At 40.9% G+C, this 26,259-nt stretch overlaps 1 protein-coding gene and 1 non-coding gene across 3 annotated transcripts; one reads left to right on the top strand and one right to left on the bottom strand.

Annotated features, from left to right (window-relative positions):
* The first annotated feature begins 901 nt into the window (after positions 1 to 901).
* Positions 902 to 17,585, top strand: lrrc74b (leucine rich repeat containing 74B). Of its 2 annotated transcripts, XM_014171239.2 has the most exons (11): positions 902 to 1,235; positions 1,583 to 1,781; positions 5,828 to 5,970; positions 7,221 to 7,353; positions 7,992 to 8,198; positions 14,524 to 14,633; positions 15,035 to 15,150; positions 15,427 to 15,505; positions 15,748 to 15,843; positions 15,979 to 16,095; positions 16,299 to 17,585. In XM_014171239.2, exons 1-10 carry the CDS (start codon positions 1,074 to 1,076, stop codon positions 16,093 to 16,095), a joined length of 1,362 nt encoding a protein of 453 aa, XP_014026714.1. In that variant the 5' UTR covers positions 902 to 1,073; the 3' UTR covers positions 16,299 to 17,585. The 2 variants fall into 2 exon arrangements, with proteins under 2 accessions (XP_014026714.1, XP_014026715.1); XM_014171240.2 differs by having other exon boundaries at positions 15,979 to 17,585.
* An 8,307-nt stretch (positions 17,586 to 25,892) lies between these two features.
* Positions 25,893 to 25,967, bottom strand: trnat-ugu (transfer RNA threonine (anticodon UGU)). Its single transcript has one exon. It is a non-coding gene; the product is annotated as a tRNA-Thr (tRNA).
* Between the last annotated feature and the right edge of the window lie 292 nt (positions 25,968 to 26,259).

Genomic DNA, 26,259 nt, shown 5'->3' on the forward strand with positions numbered 1-26,259 from the left:
TACTTATTTCCCTCATTAAAATGCAAATAATTTTATAACCTTTTTGACATGCGTTTTTCTGGATTTTTTTGTTGTTATTCTGTCTCTCACTGTTCAAATAAACGTACCATTAAAATGATAGACTGATAATTTCTTTGTCAGTGGGCAAATGTACAAAATCAGCAGGGGATCAAATACTTTTTTCCCTCACTGTATAGTGTGATGGGACAGACGGTTGATGTGCTGAAGGGGTTTCTGTGTTTGTATCGCTGCTGCTAAACTCCAACAACCCAAACAGCCTCTGCTATATGCTCCTTGGTGTGGAATTGATCAACTTTGGCGGTTTCCATTTTAATGCAAACTGCAAGGAACTTTGCATTTACTTAATAAAAAAAACATTAACAGTATATGTCAATACCGTGTTTGTATTTTCTTGTGTTTTTTAAACTAGTGTCATGGGATCTTAAATGAGTGAGATGTGGATAGTGCAGTTTAAGGTCAGCTTGGATTGTTGTTGAGCGTTGCCTGCGCTCAGGCAGTTACTTAATCTTTGTATGTATAGGAGATCTATTGTGTACAATCCATGTCCTGTGCCTTTTCTGTATTGAACTGATTTATAATTACTGCAATCTAGCCAGCTCTGTGTGCTTCCTGCTCTTGTTGTCATTCTCAAAGCCTTCACAACAGGCTAGGGACTCTGGTACAATACGGGTACCGATATGCAAAGTGTTGGCAGTGGCACTCAGCTAGAGATACAATCCAGCACCATGGTAACCCAACAACAAAGTAAATTAGTCAAACATTAAATCAGCCCCTATGTCCTCAGCCTCCTGTGGATTGGTGGGTGTGAGCCAGAGTGAAAAGCCCACAACTTCCTAATTAGCTGAATAGCTTGCCAGTCAATAGTTTTTACTAGGTTGACCCTCCTACTGAGCAAGATATGTTGGGGCAGCAGCCAAAAAGTTTACTGCACTGATTTCTAACACATCTTATATTTACATCGGCACATTCAAACTAGCAAAACTACTTGCGAAAGCTTACAAGCAACAAAATATATTGGGTGGAAGACAAGTCAAGTCCATTGTGTTGGAACCATGGTTGTTGGGAAGAAGTTGGCCAAAGAGTCCCTGCTACCGTCTGTGCTGGAGGATGATGACGCGGAGACGGAGAGCGAGAGAGCGCAGCTGGGTGGGATTGGGAGCCGACCACCCAGCAGACCCAGGAAAGCTTTCAGTAGGGGAAGTGTTGACAGACAGGTAAATGGGCAGGTGGATCTGACTTGAAAGATAATCGTTGGAGGATATAGATTTGGTAGTGTGTCACTGGAAAATGTTTTTTTTTTTGTCACTTTCTTTTACTTTTGTCAATATCCACTTTGAGGGACACAGTCCTACTGGTTTTCTTGATTAGCCTCTGATTAAAAGGCATGAATAAATACCAGCGTACTACAGCTCTCAAGAGTTTGAGTTATGCAGCCCTGTACTTACAGTACATCTCTAATACGGGGATGTCTCCACTATTATTCTAAAACCAGCTGCTACAGTATGATCAGAGTGTCAATTCTTTGAGCCTCAGCCTCACTCTCTCCCATTCCCTGCTGCAGACAGTGACCCGGTCAGGGTCCGGCCGCCACTCTAGCCCTGAGGGGGAGGTGTCAGTCAGGGGTGAGAGAAAGGAGGATGAGGGGGAGAAGGAGGAAGAAGAGGGCAGTGGAGGTGGCGATGGAGACACACAGGAGAGGGGGAAGGAATGTGTCATCACAGCTTCAGATGAGGACTATGACACAGACTTGGAGCTGGGAGGTAGGTAGCACATCGTAGCGCTGCGTGTTCTTAATAAAAGAGAGAACGAGAGAAAGGTGGGTGAATCACAAGTTCTGATAAAGGGTGTACGAGAGCTAAGGGGCAGAGTGTGCGTGTGGTTTGCCACTGTCTCGTCTCGGGGGAAGAGAAACGGCTAACTGATGAGTCATGTGTTTGACATTAACCGTTTCATCTCTGTTAGATCATCACACTTTCACATGCTCTTTCTGTTTGTATCTCTCTCTAGCTCTCTCTTTCTGGGAAGACATCGTTTACAATTTCATATTCTCTCTCACTCTTTCATAGAAAATAAACCTCATCTTATTTCTGAAGCCCCACTGTGATCATTTCATCATGTTTAGATCATGCTTTGAACATGAGCAACTGTCCCAATAAATCTCTCTCTCTCTTTCCATCTCTCACTTCCCCTCCCCCTCTTCGCTTTTCCTACTGATCAGTTGAAGGGATGGCAGAAACAAACACCTACACACACTCCTGCGCAAACATATATTCCTGTTCTGCATCTTAATGACTTCATCTAGGCTTTGTAGTAAGGCCTCTTTCACCATAAGTGAAGGCCATCTGGTGCATGAATGAGCTAGAACCCACTACCCAGTCCCCAGACGTGGTGAAATCAACCGCAAGGGACTTTAACGACCAAAGTCACATTGACAGCTTAGAATGTCTCAGAGGGATATGTAGAGATGCCAAGTCCTTTAACTCAATGTTTTGATAGTGAGCGGCTCTGTTGGAGAAACGTATGGCTGGTTTAGATCTGGGTTCAAATACTATTTGAAATCTTTCAAATACTTTGAGCGTTTGCTTTAGTTTGTCTGAAGTGCTCAGTGGACGGAGTTTGCTGTGTTGGGACTATTCTATTGGTTCCATTTTCAAGATGGCGCCGTACTGTATGGCTGCCATCTTGTGAGCTCTGACCCAACTATTTTGGCGTTTATCTTTATTTATTTTGCACGGAATGCATCCGTTATCATTTATTATGCTCGAAAATAACTTTTGAACATCACGTTACTAACCTCAATTCTGGCTTCAACGTCCACTTCGACTCATCTGCCCTGGGCTCTTTGTGTAATTCAAGAGTAAACGTCAGCAAAAAACAGACAGGAGAGGGAGAACCCTGGGGAGATTAAGGTGAAGGGAAAACCGCCCACCTCTTCCCTCCATTCTATTGCCAATTTCCAGTTTCTTGATAATAACATGGATGACCTCCGATCGCAGATTTGCTTTCAACGGGACTCTGCCATTCTGAAGCATGGCTTTCAGACAAGATACCCCCAAGGAAATCCAGTTTGATGGATTCTCCATTCATCGAGCAGAGGATATTGGATTCAGGGAAATCGAGAGGGGGAGGGGTATGCCGCTTCATCAACAGCAAATGTTGTGCTGACTCTAGCATCTCTAAATCTTGACCCATTGTTAACCCGTCTTGGAATATCCTTCTACCTACTGAGAGAGTTTTCAGCTGTTATCGTGACTGCTGTAAATATTCCACCTCAGGACAAGAAAAACAACAAGCTAGTACTTAATGAACTGTACGAGGCTATAAACAAGCAGAAAACCTTGCCCCTGGAGGCTGCTTTCCTTGTTGCCGGTGAATTGAATTCTGCGTCATTAAGACACAATGCCCAACTTCCATCAACACATCTCCTTCACCACTAGGGGTGATAAAGTCCTAGACCACTGTTACTCTACCCACAAACAAGCGTACAAGGCCCTCCCTCATCACCCCTTCGGCAAAGCAGATCATGACTCTATACTCCTGCTTCCTGTTTACAAGCAGAAGTTCAAACAGGAAGCACCCGTGATGCACTCCATTGAGAAATGGCCCTCTGAATCGGATGCTACGCTACAAGACTGCTTTGCTAGCGCTGATTGGAATATGTTCCAGGACTCCGCCAATAGCATCAACTAGCTAACCACCGCCGTCACCAGCTTCATTAGGAAATGCATTGCCAACGTTGTCCCCACAGTGAAGGTTCGCCGCTTCCCCAATCAAAAGCCCTGGATTAACACCGAGGTTGGTGCTAAACTAAAGGACAGGGCTACCGCACACAGGGCTATTGCAGCAAACCCCGAGGCTATGGCTGAGGATACGAACAAGTACAAGATGTCCCGCTGCAACCTTCGCAGAGCCATCAAACAAGCAAAACGGCAATATAGGAACAAGGTAGAATCCTATTACACAGGCTCAAATGCCCACTGCATGTTGCAGGGGCTACAGTCCATTACGGATTACAAAGGAAGACCCAGCCTTGATCTGCCCAACGATGCCTCTCTACCAGACGAACTAAATGCATTTCATGCACACTTCGACAAATACAACACAGAGCCGTGCATGTGGACCCCCGCTGACCCAGGGGACTGGGTGATCTCGCACTCTGAGCCCGCCATGAGTAAGGTTCTTAATCAGGTCAACGCTCGTAAGGCGGTGGGTCCGGACGGTATCACAGGGAACGTTCACAGACCATGCGCAGAACAGCTGGTAGGCATATTCACGGTCATTTTCAACCTCTCCTTGTCCCAGTCTGTGATCCCCACGTCTCAAGCTGACCACCATAATTCCTGTTCCCAAGAACTCTAAGGCTACCTGCTACAATGACTACCACCCTGTAGCACTCACATCTGGAATCATGAAGTGCTTTGAAAGGTTGGTTATGGCACACATCAACTTCATCATCTTAGATACCCTAGACCCACTCCAATTTGCATACCACGCCAACAGATCCATAGACGAGGCAATCTCAATTGCACTCCACACTGCCCTAGCCCACCTAGATAAGAGGAATACCTATGTGAGAATGCTGTTAATTGACTAGAGCATAGTCCCCTCCAAACTCGTCACCAGGCTTGGGACCCTGGGACTGACCACCTCCCTCTGCAACTGGATCCTGGACTACCTGATGGACCGACACCAGGCAACATCACTTCTGCCATACTGACCCTCAACACGGGGGCCCCGCAGTGGTATTTGCTTAGTCTCTTCCTGTACTCCCTGTTCACCAATGCCTGCACGGCCACGCATGACTCCAACATCATCATCAAGTTTGCTGATGACACAATCACCGGCGACGATGACACAGCCTAGGGGGGTTGACACAGGGGGGGAGGGGGGGGCTGCAGTGGAGCGGGTCGAGAGCTTCAAGTTCCTCGGTGTCCAAATCACTAAGGACTTAAAATGGTCCACACTCACGCAAACAGTGCTCAGGAGGTTGAAAAGATTTGGCATGGGCCCTCAAATCCTCAAAAATGTATACAGGATCTTGACTGGCTGCATCAATGCTTGGTATGGCAACTGCACCCCCCTTGATTGCATGGCACTACAGATGGTGGTGTGGACAGCCCATTACATCACTGTGGTCGAGCTCCCTGCCATCTATGACCATATGAGTCAGTGTGAAAGGAAGGCCCGGGAATTTGTTGAAGACTCCAGCCACCCAAGCCATGGACTGTTGTCACGGCTTCCGCACAGCAAGCGGTACCAGAGCAACAAGTCTGACACCAACAGGCACCTGAACAGCTTCTATCCCCAAGCCATAAGACTGCTAAATAGCAAACAAAATGGCTACATGGACTGTCTGCACTGACCCTTCTATTTAATTTTGTATTTTGCACTGACTCTATGCACACTCACATACTCACTCTACACACTCACTCGTTCACACTGACACTCCAATACACACACACTTCATTTGCTCACACACATAACACGCACACACATTCCTACTGAATCTACACACATACACACACACTCACATAGAAACATCATATACGCTGCTGCTACTCTGTTTATCATATGTCCTGATGCCTAGCCACCTTACCCCTAAACATATCTACCTCTACCACTCCAGTATCCCTTCATGTTATAAATATGGTATTGGCACTGACCATGGAACTGACCCTGTAGCTTACTTACCTTCTTCTACTTCTAGTGTGTTTTTATTCTACTTAAAACTTGAGACATTGTGTCAGGCAAGTTCATTCAAGCCCAGCTAAAGTATATGTATTGTGTCTGCTTGGTTCTCTTGCAGATGTGAGGGAGGCGTATGACCCGACGGGCCAGACTCAATACAGGGAGGCGTGTAGAATGTTCAACGTAGTCCCTGTATCCTATTTCCTGAAACACATGGGCAACACTGAGCTGACCATGATGCACCATGGCCTAGGGCCTCAGGTAAGACTGACCAGACCAGTGCCCTGTTTAATAATGCAAAAATGTTCCCTTCCACGGTCTCTCCCTCATGCTCCCTCATGGTCTCCTCCTCCAATAAGCTTTGAGAGCGAAGCAAGGAATTGAGCAAACATGGATGGAGGAAGCAAGGATTTTACATAATTAATTGACCAGTGCCCTGTTTGAATAATGTAAACATGTTCCCTTCCTTCTCCTTCCTTACTGGTTATGTTCATTTTCAGTGGTTACTGATTTTACAGAATGTTTAAGGGTGAAAGGAGGGTTTCCAGCATGTTGCTTTCACCAGTCCAATCAGATCAGATCAGTAATGCGGGATGAGGGGAGTCGATTCAGTTACTCTTTACTTAACTCTGTATCATTAAGGCTACATAACACTATGAATATACAGTATGTATGGCATAACACGTTCCAGCATTTGTAACAAAACAGGTTTTAACAATTTACTTTTTGCTACATAGCGATGAGAAAAACGGTATTAGGTTTAGCTAATTATCTAGATTAAAACTAGCCAACTAGTTTAGCTATGTAATGTTCTGTGTTATACTGTAACTGAAGTCAATTGTCAGGACTTCGGTTATGAACTCTGCTTTGTCATTATCCTGACAGAATTATGAAGCCTTTACAACAGAAGATTCAAGTGAAACGTTACCTTGCAGCTGTGCACTTAAAACAGCTCTGAAAAAACACAGTAGCCAGCCAGCTTGTTATCTAATTGCTAAGTAGATAGTTCTGGATACTGTTTAACACCAAATGTACTGATACGGCTGGCTGACTGGAGCCTGAAGCTAAGGTAAAAGGCATCTTTCATATCATCTGCACAGCCATGTACTCTCTCTTTAGCCAGGCAAAACGATCATTTCTTAGACTGTCTCATTCCCTGAACCCACGCCTCTCTCCGTGTGACCTCTGTCTGCTTCATTAGTCTAAACCATGGAGCATCTCTTTTGTTATTAAACTGAGCAACCAAAGCCTAGCGGATATGAGAGGTTCTTCAATAAAGAACAAGGTCATTCTGGCACCCATTAGATGTGTGGGGTGTTTTCATAATAGGTACCTGGTAAAAGAGACAAAAACCCACACATACAGGCACACACCTGCTCTCGAGAGCACATCCTCCTATTTTCATTTTTTTAAAAGAGGGGGGGGAAACAACAGGAGACGAAAGAGAGAGAAAAAGAGAAAAGAGAGCGAGAAACAAACTAAATAGTCTTTGTGTGAAATGTGTTCTGTAGGGCACCAAAGCACTGGCGGTTTCCTTGGTAACCAACACTTCCCTCCTGAAGCTGAACCTCAGGGATAATTGCATGGAAGGGACTGGCGGGGCTGCCATGGCCGAGATGTTAAAGGAGAACTGTTACATCACAGGTGGGCACTCCTCCAACCTCCAATCCGGGGCCCAGGGGACTCAGGAAGGCGGCGGTGCCACCCACACCCATCCACGCACCGACCTCACTCACTGCCATCCTTGTCGTGCCTCGACACCTAGGGACCTATTTAATATTCAGTCAGTGTCTAGCTAGCAGCAAGCTCCGTACACAGTTCAAGATCCAAGGGAGAAATTGTTTCACCGCTGAGTGTGTCATTAAATCCACAACCACAATTCCAATGGTCCTAATTCAGAACTAATAAATGTCATTCACAACGCCTTAATGACACTGCTATTAGAATAATAGGTTAACTGCTGCCAATGAAAGTGGAATGTGATGCTTTAAGATTGTATCTCACCTGAACAAAGCTGGCAGATGACTCATTAGATTACATTAGATTTTATACATTGTAGCTTTGATGAGAGGACAAATTGGTTTCAACAAATACAAATCAATTGAATAATCTATAATGTGGCAGGCAGACAACATTACAATAGGATGAATACATTAATGACAACCTATACCATATAAGAGGATAGGACAGATACTCACAAACAACAACTAACAGCTCAACCTTCTGCTCTACTCTAACCCTGTATGACAGACCTCTCTGTAACCTGTGTGTCTCCTTCTCAGAGGTGGACCTGGGGGAGAACAGGCTGGGGGAGTGTGGTGCCCAGACCCTGTCCAGTATGCTGCTGGAGAACACCACACTGATCTCACTCAGCATGTCCGGGAACGAGCTGGCTGACCGGGCCGCACAACACCTGGCCCAGACCCTGACCTCCAACACCAAGCTGGAGACCCTAGACCTTAGTCACAACACCATAGGAGACGCAGCAGGTAGGGTTTGGACACATTTTGTGTGTGTGTGTGTGTGTGTGTGTGTGTGTGTGTGTGTGTGTGTGTGTGTGTGTGTGTGTGTGTGTGTGTGTGTGTGTGTGTGTGTGTGTGTGTGTGTGTGTGTGTGTGTGTGTGACCTTAGCCACAACATGATGGGGAGACACAGCAGGTACAGTAGGGTTGTAGTAGTGTGTCTATCTAACCCAAACCCTGGACTTAAGCTTCAACATACAGTACATTCCAATATAGGCTCTAAACAACATGACGTCTTCCTATTCTTGGATGAGGATTTTTTTTCCATTCAAGAAGTTAATTTCATTGAAGGTCTCAGAGAAATTACAGTTATTTTTCTAAAGAATACTGGATAACAGCCTCCACTCTACAGTCACCTCTGGTATAGTTCACAGCACTTGCATATTAGATAAACAAATTCATGTAATCCACTATTACTCCCAACAAAAGTGAATCACTTCAATTTCAAGCTCTAAATGCCCTAATCAATCGCTCAAATGTATCAGTTTATCGCAATCCAGTGGGGCGTAGAAAACATTTCCAGACAACTGAAATCTGTTCCAGACAACTGAAAAGACTGCAGCCAGTGAGTTTATGAAACACACAGATACACATACACACGGACACACACTGGTGGTGACATACTGATGCAGAGCGGCTAGACACAGACCACATATTTTGTAGCAGATTGTGGCATTCAAAGGTCAATAAATCTCCTTCATTATGAGCCCACTCAATTAGGATGTGATCATGGATGAGATTTGTAACAAAAACCTTTACCTGACACAGAGTAAATGACAAACCAGACCGTGGGACTAAAAGACAAGGTCTGAGAAATTAAATATATTTTAATATATACAATACAAAAAATTCAAATAATATACTTCAAATACGAGAAGTATTTTTCTAGTATATCTGAAGTATTCTACAATTATAATATCATTACACTTCCATACACTTATTAAAAGTGTACTTTATATTCATTGTTTTTTTCCAGTCTTTTAGTATACTATAAATGTACAATAAACTTAAACACACTCATTAAAACTGTACTTAAATTTCAAACGCTTTAATTGTAATTTATTATATTAATTGAAAATACACTTTGAAAATACACACTGTTTTTAAGTTGAAGCATTGATTTTTTTAATGAAACTCTATGAGTGATCAAGTACACTAAGTATTCCTTCACATTTTACTGCGTTACAAAGTGGCGTTAAAATTGATTTAACTGTCATTTTTTTGTCAACAACGAACTCAATATACTCTGCAATGTCAAAGTGGAAGTAAAATAATAAAAAATAAGATTAATACAAATTTGATAACTAAAATATAGTCATTGCATAAGTATTCAGCTCCTTTGTTTAGGCAAGCCTAAATTACTGCAGGGGTAAAATTTGGCTTAACAAATCACAGAATACGTTACATGGACTCTGTGTGAAATAATAGGGATTGACATGATTTCTTCATGACTAACCCTTCCTCTGTTCCCCATACATACAACATCTGTAAGGTCACTCAGTCAAGTATTGAATTTCAAGCACATGTTCAACTACAAAGACCAGGAGCCTTTTGAAAGCATCCTAAAAAGGGCAGTGATTGGTAGATCGGTAACAATATCAAATCAGACATTGAATATCTCTTTAATAAGGTCAAGTTAATAATTATGCTGTGGATTATGTATTAAACGACCCAGACACATCAAAGACCGTAGGACCTTCTGAATTGAGCTGCAGCACGGGAATGAAACTGCTCAGGGATGTTACCATGAGGCCATTGGTGATTGTAAAACAGTTACAGAGTTCAATGGCTGTGATGGGAGAAAACTGAGGATGCATCAACAACATTGTAGTGACTCCACAAGAATAACTTCAATGACAGAGTGGAAAAGAGGAATACAAATATACAGAATAAAAATATTCCAAAACATACATCTTGTATGTAACAAGGCACTAAAGTAATATTGTTAATATTAGATCATGTTTACATAACCTACATTATTCATCTCATATGTATATACTGTACGCCATACCATCTACTGCATCTTGCCATCTTGATGTAATTAGATGTATCACTAGCCACTTTAAACAATGCCACTTTATATAATGTTTTCATAACCTACATTACTCATCTCATATGTATATACTCTACTCTATACCATCTACTGCATCATGCCATCCTGATGTAATGTATCACTAGCCACCTTAAACAATGCTGCTTTATATGTTTTCATACCCTACAATACTCATCTCATATGTATATACTGTACTCCATACCATCTATTACATCTTGCCTATGCCGTTCGGCCACCACTCATTTATATATTTTTATGTACATATTCGTATTCATTCCTTTACACTTGTGTGTACAAGGTAGTTGTTGTGGAATTGGTAGATTACTTGTTAGATATTACTGCATGGTCGGAACTAGAAGCACAAGCATTTCGCTACACTTGCATTAACACCTGCTAACCATGTGGCTCGTTTGGCTCAGTGCACCAAAAAGAGCCAGCTCTTTTGGCTCCCAAACGGTTCCTTAAAAAAATATGTTTCGTGTTTTTTCAAGTTGAACAGTTTAAAAAATGATTGGTGTTAAAACAATTCTAATTATATTATTAAATGAAATCATACTCTGCCTTAACAACAATGTATTTAAAAATGCATTTGTTAGTTATGAAAAAGAACGCTATTAAACATTTGCATTTAAAGTATAACTTTTTAATGTATATAAACAAAGTGCATATAAATCTAGCCATTCAAAACGAATACGATCTGAACAGCATAATAGATTATTGCACCATATCAAAGAAAAATGAATAACAATTTGCAAAACTGCAGCATCCCACAAATTGAAATAAATGTAAAAAATAAGGAGGCTATTTCACATGTGCATTTAAAGTATAACTTTTTTAATGTATATAAACAAAGTGCATATAAATCTAACCATTCAAAACGAATACAATCTGAACAACATAATAATAGAATATTGCACCATATCAAAGACAAATAAATAACAATATGCAAAACTGCTGCATCCCACTTAAAACATTAAACTGATCCCTCTTTTTCTCTCTTCTTTAGTGCCATGTTATAACCAGCAGCACACAGCAATGCTGACCATATTTTGCTTTTATGAGAGATTTTCATTCAGAAATGCAAGCTGGCTCACTTGAGGGGCCTATGCGGTTTCTTCTCTTTGTAATTATTTGTCCCGTTTTCGAGAAGACCCTCTCGGAGGGAATGGATGTGGCCACTATGCAGTCTCCCTGTCATGACTTTAGTAAACCATGGGCAGACAGAGGCCTTGTTCTTCCACCAGCTCAGAGGATCTGCAGATCTTTGGAGGAGGGCATCTTCCAAATAGGATCGGACCTCCATTATGGCATCTGCTGAGGGATTCCTTCGTGCTGCATACCCCGTTTGCTCTCTTGTCAAACAGCATCCAAACAGCAGACGTTTGTGGCACTACTGCTGGTGTGTCTGCTCCATCTGATCCCTATTCTTCCTGTTGCCCTGGTGCCTGAGTCAGACTGCTGGGGCCGTCCCTCCCTGCTGCTGAGGTTATTCTTTGAAGAGCCTCATCAATCGCTCTGGCATCACTGAAGGCTAACGTCTTAAACCTGGGGTCAAGTGCAACGGTTTCTGATAGCACGTGATTATATTCCATTCTGTGGAACTTTCTGTCTATTGATGAACATAGGGTGTCCATCAACTCTGTCACATGTCCTTTGGTTACATTTGCTTCTCTCTGGCGGCTGGCTGTGATTCTCTGCAGACCCTTACACAGGAGTATCATTTTTGAGGCTGTCACATAGCTGGAAAGAGAGAACAGTAACTTATTAGTTCAGGTTTATGTTTTGTCTACTGATACGACATTCTCATCTACTGCTCATATACATATATAATACTGGATTAAATAATGATGTAGTAATAAGTGCTTACTGTAACTCTCTCCACTGATCTCCACAGTGACCTGCTCAAAGGGTTCCAGGACTCTGCACACCTCCTCCACCACCTCACATTCCTCTTGGGTCAGAGCATCAACAGGTGCATTGACAATGGTCAGGGTAGAGATGATGGCATCCTTTGACTCAAGAAACCGCTTCAAAATATAAAATGTTGAATTCCACCATGTAGTGCAGTCTTGTTTAGGCCTCAGCTCAGGCATCCCCATCTGGTGTTTTTCAGCACCTACTGTGCTCCTGTGGAAGTATTCCACAGCTGCTTTCACTTTGTCCACAGTGGGCTTCATCACCTTCAGAGCATCTCTTACAATTAGGTTGATTGTGTGGGCAAGACATGGATGATGGGTCCATTTAAACATTTTCATGGCTTTGGTTATGTTAGCTGCATTGTCGCTAACGCAACAGACCACTTTTCCATCTACTTGCCATTCTCTGGCCACACTCAACAATTCCTCTGCCAAGTTTTCTGAGGTGTCTGTTGCTGAACTCAAAGCAGTCCAGAAGACAGCTAGACATCGAAAAATCTTCAATGAAGTGACATGTAACTGACGTGTAAGAACTTGATGTCCAGCAGTCAGTGGTAAGGCAAACTGCAGTAGCTTTTTGGACTCTTTCCCGCACTGAAGCTTGTGTGCTCTCGTACAGTTGTGGAATAAGTGATTTTGAAAGGGTTTTCCTGCTTGGAATTGTGTACATTGGATTTAGACTATTGCTATAATTTCTAAAACCTCTGTCCTCCACGATCGAAAATGGTTGGAAATCGGTGGCAATCATTTTAGCCAATGCAATATCAATTTGGCCTTGTTTTGCTACAGACATAGACTTTGGCGTAAACTGGTCCATAGACGACTGCGTTGCTATGGGTCACGGAGTAAGCCTACTTGACTGAGTGGATACATCTCCATATGTGGAGGTGCTGGCTCCACCACTATCACAAGCAGGCCCGCTAGTTTCTCGAAGCTCCGCTACAGGTAGCTTCACAGTTGGGTGCACAGTTCGCAAATGCCAGTGTAAATTGTGAGTAGAACCGGCTTTATATGAGATTTTGTTTTGTCAAATTCTACACTGCTCTAACATTGTCTACATTATTAAAATGTATCCAAATGCTACTGTGCTTCCGACTCATTTTCCAGCTGTTGTTTTCACAGCTGTCCTTCCTCTCTCTCCTCGGCTGCTAAGTGTGTGACTATGAGTGAGTTGGCTCGGCCCTCCCTCACGCATCTTTGGTTCATTGGTTGACACTGCGTGTCTGATTGACAGGAACAACAGGTGAGGCTGTTAGTCTGAGCAGACAGTCAGAACGAATGTGTGCGCTTGAGCATTTAGGCCTATATTATTTTATTTCTTTTTTCGTTCTTTAAATTAGTTGATTCTATTCATTTAAATCTTTTGATTATTCATATCTTCATTTTTTTATATTTTTATAAATAGATTTGGCTCTTCTGATACGTTCACCTCTTAGAGCCGACTCGTTTGCGAACGACCCATCACTAATTTGTAGCTATGGCCACAGCTGCTTCAATCAAGGTAACCTTTACGTGACTAATTACAATAGCTGATGTGGTTAATAAGTGGAAGTGTAGTTGTACAAGAATACTTGAAATACATTAGAAATACACTGTTGATGTAAAGAAAATACAGGAATTCTAATTGAAATACCATTTTAGTATAATTCTAATTCTTGAGAAATATACATAAAATGTTTTTTTCCACTTGGGAAGTGTCTTCCAAGTGTGGGTGGAGGGGGTAGTGTGTGTTCGTAACATCTTCACTGTCTCTTCTAAAATTATCAGTGTGTATTAGTTTTGAATCAAACACTCATATCAGACAGTACTCTTCCCATCACTGATTTAATCAATTATATATAATTTTCTCATACATTGTGATTGTTGTCATAGGAACACCAGTCTTGAATATTGACCCATGATGATTAACAGTGTCAATTAAGATATACTGACATTTTATTCGTTTTTCTTGACTGTTATTGCCTTTCCACAGAGCAGAATAAGGTAAACAGAGAGCCATCACTGTCTATAACAGTGAATTATACGTGTTGAAAGGAGATATGATCATTGTGATAGAAATGCATTACTCCTCAATGAGGATAATCCACTCTCTTGGGGTGCATCTCCGTTTAAAGTGGCATTCTTCTCCTTCTCTCCTTTCCTTCATATACACTGACAGAAAAGAAAGGTGGACAGGTGAAAGCAAATTCCTGGTAGTGGTAGGGATCCACCATATTGCTTCCAGGTGACAAGAAGAGGAGACAAGGGGGACACATAAAACTGAGGAGGCCATTGAGGAGGCCACTTAAGACTATTGAGACACAGCTTATTTTTCTCTCATCAGGTCAGGTCCTGGGACATGCTATCGCTGAGAACACAGGGCTGAAATCATTGAGTCTGGCCTGGAACTGTATACGTGGGAAAGGAGCGGTGGCTTTGGCTAAAGGCCTTGGGGTAAATCATATAACATAGCGTACATGTTATGAAATCTAGGTCTAGTACATAGATAGGTATCTGTTGATTTCAGGCGGCTTTGCAGTAATATGCCTAGTCCTCACTTTGTGAGTGCCAGAGACTAACACAAGACGTAATAGCCTTTATAATAGATCATTTCAACCCATTTATACAGTATGAAATTTGAGAAAAATTTGCTTTTCATCTATTAACCTCTTGTGGACAGACGTACAAGCTCTGGCACTAGATTTTGGTTCTGGGTTGCCGAGATTACATCTACAGTATCTGATCTTGTTCAAATGATTTCATGAAACTCTAAATGAGCTCAGTTTAATCAGATATTCTGTTCCGGAGTACTGTGAAATGGTTTGTAATAATACCATTCACTTGTAATGTCCCAGGCCAACATATTCCTCAGGACACTGGATCTGTCTTACAACGGCCTGGGTAAGGATGGAGCCGTAGCTTTAGGAGAGGCTCTCAAAGACAACAACACTCTAGAGGACCTCAATATAAGGTACAAAGGTTTTTGCCTGTATTTGCTTGTTATGCTTATACACTTTTCTCAATTAACATTAAAAGTTATTAAACAGATGGTCCTTATATAGGCAGCATGGTATGGCATATGGCTATTTATTTAGACGGATGACTACCTATTGAAGTTTGTTTGCAAAACTTTCTACAAGATAACTGCTATCATATCAAAATGTAAAGATGTCCTTTGAAAGGCAACAGTTTTATATTGCTTGCCTCACACCCCCAACACTTATTGTTTTTTTTATATCTCCCACAGTAACAATCGAATACCCCCTGAAGGTGCGATCCGCTTCACCATGGGCCTCAAAGTAAACAAGACAATAAAAAAACTCAATGTAAGTCAGAAAAGAGATTGGCTGCAGTTTGGAAAGCAGTGGGGAATATGCGTGAGGGAGAAATTGGTAAAAGTGGGATAGAATGGCTCATCACTATATTTTTCAAGATAAACACCCAAGAAGCAGCCTCAAAAACGAGGTTGTAGAAAGACAAAAAAATTATAAAATGTGATACTATGTCTATTAATATCTGCCAGTGTTATCTTTTGTGATTCTATGTTAATTGACCTGCCTTTGGTCAGATGGGGAGGAATCCTATACAGACTGCCGGGTGTTACGGAGTCCTGAAAGCAATCCAGGGAAACCCAGAATCAGCTATGGAGTGCCTGGACTTTTCTGTAGGTCATGGATTTTCACTTGTGTTATTTTCACTTGGATGAATAACCCTTTCACAACACACCACCTACCTATTGATGCAAAGCCACTCACCTGATAATGTGTGCCTCTGTGTCTCTGTACACTATAACCTCTAGGACATAACAGTGAATCAGGACTTTGAGGATTTGTACGTTGCCTTAACAGACATATTCCCAAACATCAGAGTCAAACATGGAGGAAGAATCAACACATTCAGAAAACCAAAGGCCTAAGTGAGAGGTTTTCCATTTGATTACTTTGCATTACCAAGCAACTACCCAAAGTCTATATTGTTTTTGCAAAACAAAGCAGTGAAACATTACAATGGTTTGTTCTATTAGAGAGAATCACCAACCATGAAGGGAGTCTGAATGAAACAAGTTAATAAGTTGTTAGACTAATACAATTTTGTTTTTATTTTTTTTAATTTCCTTAGTGGCCTGGTTTGACCCATCAAGAGGAGATATTTTCTTCAAGATAGCAAAGTGTCTGGAATATCAGATGTTTAGGAAATCTAGGTGAATTGAATGCACAGTGCATTGACAACCTTTCTCACCTACAGCACCAAGACAACTTGTCAATTGTACTGAAGAACTACAGTACTTGTACTTTACATCTTAGTGCTTGTGGAAATGGGCACTCCATTTTTGGGAACATCATGATCTGTATAAATGATATATTGCTTTCACATCCTATCTGTACTGTGTGCATTTCTATATGGTCTATGTTGGACAATGTGTACAGATAATAGGGCCTACCCACCAGACCATCACACTCATATTTTCAACCTGGACTCAGGGGTAGACGTTATATAGTAAACATAATCCTTGGCACTCCAATTAGGGTGTGAATGTTATTTGTAATTAGATAGAGAAAATCCGACCTCTCTGAAATGAAAATGGATGGCCATCCTTTCAGCGAAGTTTATTTTACCTAAACCCTCCCCGAACGCTTGAAAAAAAACAAGTGACCCTCCCCTATACCCAAAAGAATAATGAAAACATAAAGTGGATAGCAAAGAGCATCCTTACCCCACTTCTTGGACAGACCAGAGCCTTAGATATGCCATTTTAATACCACACAAATTACTGAAATTACAGGCTAAGAATGGACAGAGAGATAGGCCTGTGTTCATCTTATCATATTCCTCCAATGCCAAACCAGTATGTCTTATTTGCAACGAAACTCTCCCTGTTTGCAAATAATGAAATCAGAAATGTCATAAGGAATCTGAGCATGGTAGTTTCAAAAGTTAGGCCTACCTTTCCACCCCAGACAGTAGGCCTACCGACACAGAAAAATGGAAGCCTTAACTGCTGGCGACTCTTCTTCCTTGGCTTAACCCAACAGAGGTAACAAGTGTTTTCTTAAAGCTGTCTGGGTTTAAACATCTTCTATTGTACAGAATGTAAATAGCTTAATCAATTGATAGTGACAGAATTAGATTACTTCCCAAGCAACCATGTTTTGTCTCCTCGGCTATAGAAGATTGTAGCTCAGCCTCTGAATGTCAAAGAAATGAAACAATGATATCCACCATATGCATTGGATTCATGTCTTTCCGGTGTATTTTACAGCTTGTTTCTAGCATAAAGCATTGCGGACCAAAGCGCTGTTATTGATCACTTCATAACATTTTTTGCAAAATCTTAAGCTAACAATGTGCCTGTGCTTTTTGCATTTTCTTTAATAAAAGGTGGCATACCCTCTCATACCCCGTCAATTCGAGTCCTGGTTTTAACTTAACAGCCCGTCACTGACATGGAATTTAGGCTATTTGAAGAGTGCATGGTGGGTGGAGGAATTGGCCAACAAATCTACGAATGTCAAAAAGAAAGGAAGACCAAGGCACTCTTCATACAGTTAATTAAAATACCTTTATTTGTATGGCATGTTCAATGGAAACAAAGATTAAAAACTCAGACGCATTTCGGCTGCATGGCCTTCGTCAATGTCCTCTTTTGAACAGCTTTTTCCAATCAACCCTGATTTGAAGACGGCGTGATTAATTGGACAACACCTAGTAAGCGATACTATACATATAAAACAGTTCAATACTGTAGATATGTTATCAAAATGCAAATCAATGCTAGAAGCATCAACCCCTATAAAAGTAGTTCTAACCTTGAATATGAGTGGGCAAAGTGGTAACAATAGGAGAGCCATCAATTTTATAGTACACTAGATCACAGCAAATATGTACCACCACAGTCTAAACATAGCTGAGGGCAATAGAGCAATATGTCCACTAGATGACAGCAAAGGGGCCTCTCACGACCCTACAGGAAAGGTGAGAAATCAATATCTTGATTTAAACCAGGGTAATTAGTGGCCTGTAGTTTTTAAATCCAAAAACGTTCCCTTTGGTTTAGCTGTTTAAGACGGTCCCCTTTTCTAATTGAGGCCGAAACATGATCAATACCCATAGCTTGTAGGGAGGCAGGGTTGCCATGGTGTAAGGACTTGTAGTGCCTTGCCATGGGGTAGTCTTCGTTGCCTACACGTATGGCCTACTTGTGTTCCTCTAAGCGGTCTTGAAGGCATCTCTTTGTCTGTCCAATGTAGAACACCTTGCACTGTGGACATTCCAATCTGTAGATGACATGAGTGGTTTTGTAGTTAATGAAATGCTTAAGTTGATATTCCATTTTAGAAGTTGTGTCAACAAAATACTTTTTCTGTGCAATATTTCTGCAATGGTTGCACTGGTTGCATTTAAAAGAGCACCTGGGTTTGTGGTCTAGCACAGTTTTTTGAGAGTCACCAGGAAGGTAGCTGTGGACTAATTTGTCACTAGGACATCTCTTAAAGCGTATGACTGGTGGCTCTGGGAAGACTTTGCATAGTAGTGTATCACTTTGGATGATTCCCCAATTATTTTTTTATGATTATTATAATGTTTTCTGCTTCAGTGCTATATTTTGTAATGTAGTACACTCTCTCTGGTGCATCACGAGGCACTCCCCTTTGCAACAAGTTCTGTCTGTCAAGTCATCCGGCCCTTATACCTGCAGCTTACAGGACCTGAGCGCTGTAACCCCAGTTCAAGAAGCGATTCTCCAATTCAGCAGATTTGACACTGTAGTCTGTTTCCTGATCGCAAATTCTGCAGATTCTTTGGAATTGGCCAGATGGAATGTTCTCTTTTAGCCTTTTCGGGTGAAAGCTGTCTGCCATCTGTAGGCTTCCTAAAGATTGTGTGTAAACAACCTTTGTCATTTTTACTGATGTCGAGGTCCAGAAAATGAATGTTATCCTTGCTGTACAACGTAGTTAGTTTGATGTTAGGGTTAATGCTGTTAAGGTATTGGTGGAATAAAATAAGTTCATCTTCTGAGCAAGACCAGAACAGGCAAACATCATCAATATAGCATCCCCACCATATAATCCAGTCAAATAACAGTTTTTTTAGAAGGATCCAAAATTAAGTAATTTACCTAAGTACAAACCAGTGTAGGAAGGGCTGTAGCAAGCTCCCATGGCACATCTTTTGATTAAATCTACGTATGTACTGTAAACTGTATAGCAGCCTATAGCCTAATTTCATCTGTCAAACAAGTGCATTCTCGTAATTTGGGGTTCAACAAGGATTCTTCTAAGATCCTCAAAGTTCTTTGAAGAACCTTAGGGTTCCTAGCTCTGAAAAGGAGGTGGGGTTCATTGAGGAACCTCCTTAGTTGGTGGGGGTTCTTGCAGGAAACTAACTGCCCAAATGAAACATTTCAATTTGAGAGGACAGCAGGTGCAGGCACTTAACTGAAAAATGTAAAGGTCTCCTCAATTTATGGTAAGTTGTGTCCCTTATATGATCTAAATTGATATTGTTTTATGATGATGATACCATCTATCTTTTCATATTTGTGCCAATCTTTCGAAAACAGAAAATGGACACAATTCAATGGATATCAGTCAACAAAGAGGTAAGAATATGCAGGCTATAACAATATGTTAAGGCTAGCTGTATTGCGTGCAGATGACTGAATTGCTCCCTTTTGTGTCTGTGTTCAGATGAGGAGGCATACACAGGTATGTCAACTGGTATTGGTATGTTATGTAGATCACATTTACCATCCTGCTCCCTTACCTCTTCAATGAATATCCCATAGGCCTCTTCATTATGGACAAGGTATGTGTATGAAAACCATGATCAAAACAGTTTAGCTTTTTTATTCACATTCACCACAAAAACCAAGGTATGAATTCTGTTATGTGCATGTTTTGTTAATCATCTGTATAATTACAATTTTTTGAATTCACAGACTTCACCCTCCTTACCAGACCTCTGAATATAACAGGAAACCTGTTCGATCACCATGCACTGCAAAATCATTCTGGCTATGGATGCGGAGAACATCAACCCATCAACATCAACATACCAGAGGATATACCCATTGGACTTTGGGCTCTGCTTGGAGTTTACCTAATTTTTTGGGTTAATTGTGCTTTGCTACAAAAATCATAATAAACACTGAGAACTAAAATATTGTGTTATTGTTATTGTTATGCATATTATTATTAATAATACTACTACTACTACTAATAATAATAATAACCGGGGTAGTTCAAAAATGTACCCCAAAAGGTTCTTCAAAACGTTCTTCGAGGAGCCATTAGAAAGGGTTCTTCAAAGAACTTATATAGTTTCAATTTGAAGAACCTCTAAAGGAATCTCCAGGAACCTTTTCTTTTTAGAGTGTAGGCTTGTCCGCACACAAGATTTTACATTTTGTGGACTAGACCGAATAAAAAAAAAAAGAATTCTGAAGAATTCTTTGACTCTCCTGAAATGCCACTGTAGGCCTAGACAGCACAGCATTGGTTAGGCAGCACAAAAAAGGTTTTGATCAGCAATAGCGGCCTTCTTCCATTACACACAGGTGTTCGGAGCATGATAGATAGCTAATTAGCACAGGTGGTCCATCAGTCTTCTGTCTGTCTTCCGTAAACATGCGTTGTGACATGGAGATATTGTCACGACTTCCGCCGAAGTCGGTGCCTCTCCTTGTTCAGGCGGCGCTCGGCGTCGCAGGTCTTCTAGCCATCATCGATCTACTTTTCATTTTCCATTTGTTTTGTCTTGTCTTCTCACACACCTGGTCTCAATTTCCCTCATTACATGTTGTGTATTTAACCCTCTGTTCCCCCCATGTCTTTGTGCAGAATTGTTTGTTGTAAATGCTTGTGCACATATTTACTGGTGCGCATCGGGTTTTTTTGTGCCCATATTCTGTTGTATTTTTATGCCGTTGGTTTTTTGGATTAAACTGCTCCGGCTACTACCTAGTTCTACTCTCCTGCGTCTGACTTCCCTGCCATCAGTTACGCACCCCTTTACAGATATGACAGTGTGGGAACACTAACCCTAACCCTATAAAAGATGTGTATCAATTTAACCTTTTGTTTTTTGAAAATTATTTATCGCTGATATAAAAGATAAGGTCCTTATGCTTCCAAAAACGTATCGCAAGCGATGCGTGTTCATGATCAGACCGAGCATCAGGGCTCATAATCCCTTTCCTGCAGTCAATGACCAAAAGTGCCCTCTTTGGCCTCATGGTTGAAATGTTATTAATATTTTTCATAATTTTATTATTAATAAAGACGAATTTTTTTTTTAACAATGTGTGCAAGGTGTATACTTTTGTTTCAAAGTAGATTTGTTTAACAATACCAATAATCCCCCTGTTTGACCCTGATTTAGCCCACTGCATTAAAAGGTTAACAAAACTACCCTGTACAGATCGCAGGCTAGCTGTCAAGTTGCAGGTCGTAAGGTAAAGGGAAACTTTACTTGGAACTTGGAAGTTTTAAATGCTTACATGTTACCTAAATCTTACAAAGTGCAATTAAATACTTTGAGGTTATGAACAGAACCCCAATTATTGTATTTACTTTGAATCGTAACCTAATTATAAGGGTGCTCAGTGTCCAACAAATAATGGTCTATTGAATGTGTAGGCAATATTGAATCTAATAATTAAGGTACAAGGAATGAAAGGAGGGTACAGTACAAGTACAATAGCAGTGCAGTGGATTAGCGCAGTTTCGCGGGGGTAATTTTGGGGGGGTAAAACAGCTAGACTGAACAAAAATAGAAATGCAACATGTAAAGTGTTGTTCCTATGTTTCATGAGCTGAAATAATAGATCCCAGAAATGTTCCATATGCACAAAAATATTATTTCTCTCAAATGTTGTGCACAAACTCCAATCCAAAGTTAAATCTAGCCTCCATCACTCATGCTGTCAAACATACCCTCGTAAAACTGACTATCCTACCAATCCATGACTTCGGCGAAGTCATTTACAAAATAGCCTCCAACACTCTACTCAGCAAATTGGATGCAGTCTATCACAGTGCCATCTGCTTTGTCACCAAAGCCCCATATACTACCCACCACTGCGACCTGTATGCTCTTGTTTGCTGGTCCTCGCTACATATTTATCGCCAAACCCACTGGTTCCAGGTCGTCTACAAGTCTGCTAGGTAAAACCCCGCCTTATCTCAGCTCACTGGTCACCATAGCAACACCCACCCGTAGCACATGCTCCAGCAGGTATATTTCACTAAGTCAGCACCTTCTTTGGCCGCCTTTCCTTTCAGTTCTCTGCTGCCAATGACTGGAAGGAATTGCAAAAATTACTGAAGCTGGAGACTTATATCTCCCTCACTAAATTTAAGCGTCAGGTGTCAGAGCAGCTTACCGATCGCTGCAGCTGTACACAGCCCATCTGTAAATAGTCCATCCAACCAAATATCTACCTCATCCCCATATTTGTTTTTGTCTTTCTGCTCTTTTGCACACCAGTATTCTCTACTTGCACATCCTCACCTGCACATATCACTCCAGTGTAAATTGCTAAACTGTAATTACTTCGCCACTATTGGCCTATTTATTGCCTTACCTCCTTACTTCATTTTGCACACACTGTATACAGGTTTTTCTATTGTGTTATTGGCTGTACGTTTCTTTATCCCATGTGTAACTCTGTGTTGTTTTTGTCACACTGCTTTGCTTTATCTTGGCCAGATCGCAGTTGTAAATGAGAAGTTGTTCTCAACTGGCCTACCTGGTTAAATAAAGGTGAAATAAAATAAATACATAAATTCTACTATTGCAACTTTCAAGAGTAAAAAGCCGGAATGAGTTCCACATTTTTTAAAATTCAATATTATTATTTATTTAAATAAATTTTTTTTGGGGGGGGGACAACCAAGCCCACCATAGGTGCACACCACACAGTTTGGGAACCACTGCTCTAGAGGGGCGATTCAGGGTCAAACATAACCTAATTTGTACAGCAAATTATACTGAATTGGATTCAATTTGCCTTAGTGCACAGCATAGCCTCTGTTTGACATTTCATCATATCGCTCAGTGAAATTATTATTCTAATTTAATGCATATTTCACCGAGGGACCTACAGGAAAATAATTGCAGCACCAACATGGCTAAATAAAGCGAACATTTCTAATTACATGACAAAAATGTATTTTTCATTTCTACTTCTCATTTTACATTCATGTTGTTCTTTTTGAGCAATTATTTGTTGATTTTTGATTGTCTCAGAAAGGCCTACAGTTGCAAGTATCTTTGATAGTTTGTTAGTTTGTGCTCTGACCAGTGTCTGTCAGTAGCTTTGTTCAACTTGACATTGGAATTACACCAGGAAAATTGGGTTGGAAAGATGATGATCCTAAAATAGTCCATTTAAAATGATTGCAGAGGCAATAACACATGAGTCCAATAAATACTGTACAGAGGAAGCTGATGAGTATGTGATATGATTTTTTTAATAGCCTAATGTCCACCCACCAATATTCAGACTGTTATTCTGTTCCTTTCTCTCTCAGTTCACAATGTCAAGACTGAGTGTCTGCAGGCATATAAGATTCATTTTTCGTTGTTTCTCCTGTGTGCTGTAAATGCTAACGGACTCCTCTCTTGGCCATTCATATGTCTTTCACTGACTTGACTTCACAGTAGAGGGTGATACAGACATATCCCACTACCTGTGGATAATGTGTCTTTTGACCTTTTCCTGTGAACTCAGGGCTGAGGTGCAGAGCAAGCTCCACTTAGACCAGGACTATCCATGTGAGGTGGTGGGGAACTGGAATACCTGGTACGGGGACCAAGACCAAGCTGGTAAGTAGTGACAGAAACAGTCAATTCAGGTGTCAGTGCAATTTCAAATGAGGCAGTGAAATCTCATGAAAACCTAATCTTAACATTATCCAATGTTTTCTTTTAATGTAATCGAAAGTTATCTTATGTTAACCCTGATCTAATATTAGTAGTTATCACATACCTTTTCGTGGCTATAGGCGGACCTCTTGTACAGTGATGACACTCAATTTTCTCTCTAGTCTAGCTTGGTCTAAATAGTTTGGCCAATGCAACAGTGACACCTGCTGGTTTGGTGTTACAGTGCACCTATGCGCTATTCAGCAGGCTACCCTGCATTGAACACTTAACCAAATTGAACAATAATCAAGTAGGGGTTTAAAAAATATATTTGAACAAATACTTCTATTTGGATAAACCAATACCACAATGTATCATTCAAAATACATATCAAGTGATATCAAATATAACTTTTTGTAAGAGTATCCTGTCATTGTTTTACAACCTGGACACATACCATAGTAAATTCAAATCCGGGACAATAAAAATTGGTTAGATAAGTTATGTTTGGTATGGTATGTAAGTAATTTGTGGATGTCTATCATCGATTTCGTATATGTTATGAATAACAATTTGTATGATATGTTACAATTACAAGTTGCCTGATATGTTACAAATTGCAATTCGTTCAATATGTTACGAATTTCAATACATATGATATGAATTCCAATTTGTTGGAGCTAACGTTAGCTAGTTGGCTAACGCTAATGTTAGCTAGGTGGCTAACGTTACTTAGGCTGGTGGTTAGGGTTAAGGTTAGGGGAAGGGTTAGCTAACATGCTAAGTAGTTTCAGAATAGCTAAAAAGTAGTAAGTAGTTGCAAAGTTGCCCGTGATGAGTATCGAACGCATAACTTTTGGGTTGCTAGACGTTCGTGTTATACGATCAACCAAATATCCACCCTCCCTCTAGCTTTTGCCTTAAGTAACCTTCATTCTAATGTAACCATTCCAAACTTAACATATCATACTAGAGGGGTTGAGTTAAATGCGGAAGACACATCTCAGTTGAATACATTCAGTTGGACAACTGACTAGGTGCCCCCCTTTCCCCTAATTTGACTGTCCCGGATTTTCATTTACTATGTTATGTCTATGATGAACTTCATACAGGTCTCCTACCTGTGAGAATAACCCTCCAACTGCCTCGTCATTCTCCTTTCTGTATTTGATCGTCCGTGCCTTAGCAAGATTATTAATAAATACAGTTAATATTGGACAAATTTGACATGCTAGTGAAACATTTACTGGTTAGGTATTGTGTACATAAATTACATGCATTTTGATAAACTGCACCTGTATTTCAAACAAAGAGTAGTTGAGGTCTCATCAAAGTCTTACCAATGAATCCCTCATTCGATCATTGTTCCAGGCTGAAATAGAGACACACAACAATGACATCATTAGAGATGATGATACTAAAGTATGAAGACAGACAGAGATTTGAACTTCATAACCACCTGTGGCCTTTCTACACTGAATGCAACAGCATCAGATTCACACACCATACTCATTGACAGTCAGGCACTGCAATCCAAACATACAGTACTGTAAACAATGGAATGTGAGGCAGGCCTACATACGCATTACATACACAGTTAAGTCAGACCTGTTGGTTTTGTTTGAAGATAGATGTTTATCTTCTTGGGTATGTTCTCTATGACCATAGATTGTATATGTCTCTGGGTCTAGGCAGGCTGATGATGGTAGTGGCAATGTAGATAATATATTTTACATTTTAGTCATTTAGCAGACACTCTTATCCAGAGCGACTTACAGTAGTGAATGCATACATTTGATACATTTTCATTTCATGCATTTTTTAAAATGTTTTATTTCTACTGGCCCCCCGTGGGAATCGAATCCACAACCCTGGCGTTACAAACACCATGCTCTACCAACTGAGCCACAGGGAAGCTATATATATCTATATATACTGCTCAAAAAAATAAAGGGAACACTTAAACAACACAATGTAACTCCAAGTCAATCACACTTCTGTGAAATCAAACTGTCCACTTAGGAAGCAACACTGACAGCCCTCCATGTGCTCGCCAGAGGTAGCCTGACTGCCATTAGGTACCGAGATGAGATCCTCAGACCCCTTGTGAGACCATATGCTGGTGCGGTTGGCCCTGGGTTCCTCCTAATGCAAGACAATGCTAGACCTCATGTGGCTGGAGTGTGTCAGCAGTTTCTGCAAGAGGAAG

The sequence above is a fragment of the Salmo salar genome, chromosome ssa24 (assembly GCF_905237065.1).
Source record: "Salmo salar chromosome ssa24, Ssal_v3.1, whole genome shotgun sequence".
NCBI lineage: Eukaryota > Metazoa > Chordata > Actinopteri > Salmoniformes > Salmonidae > Salmo > Salmo salar.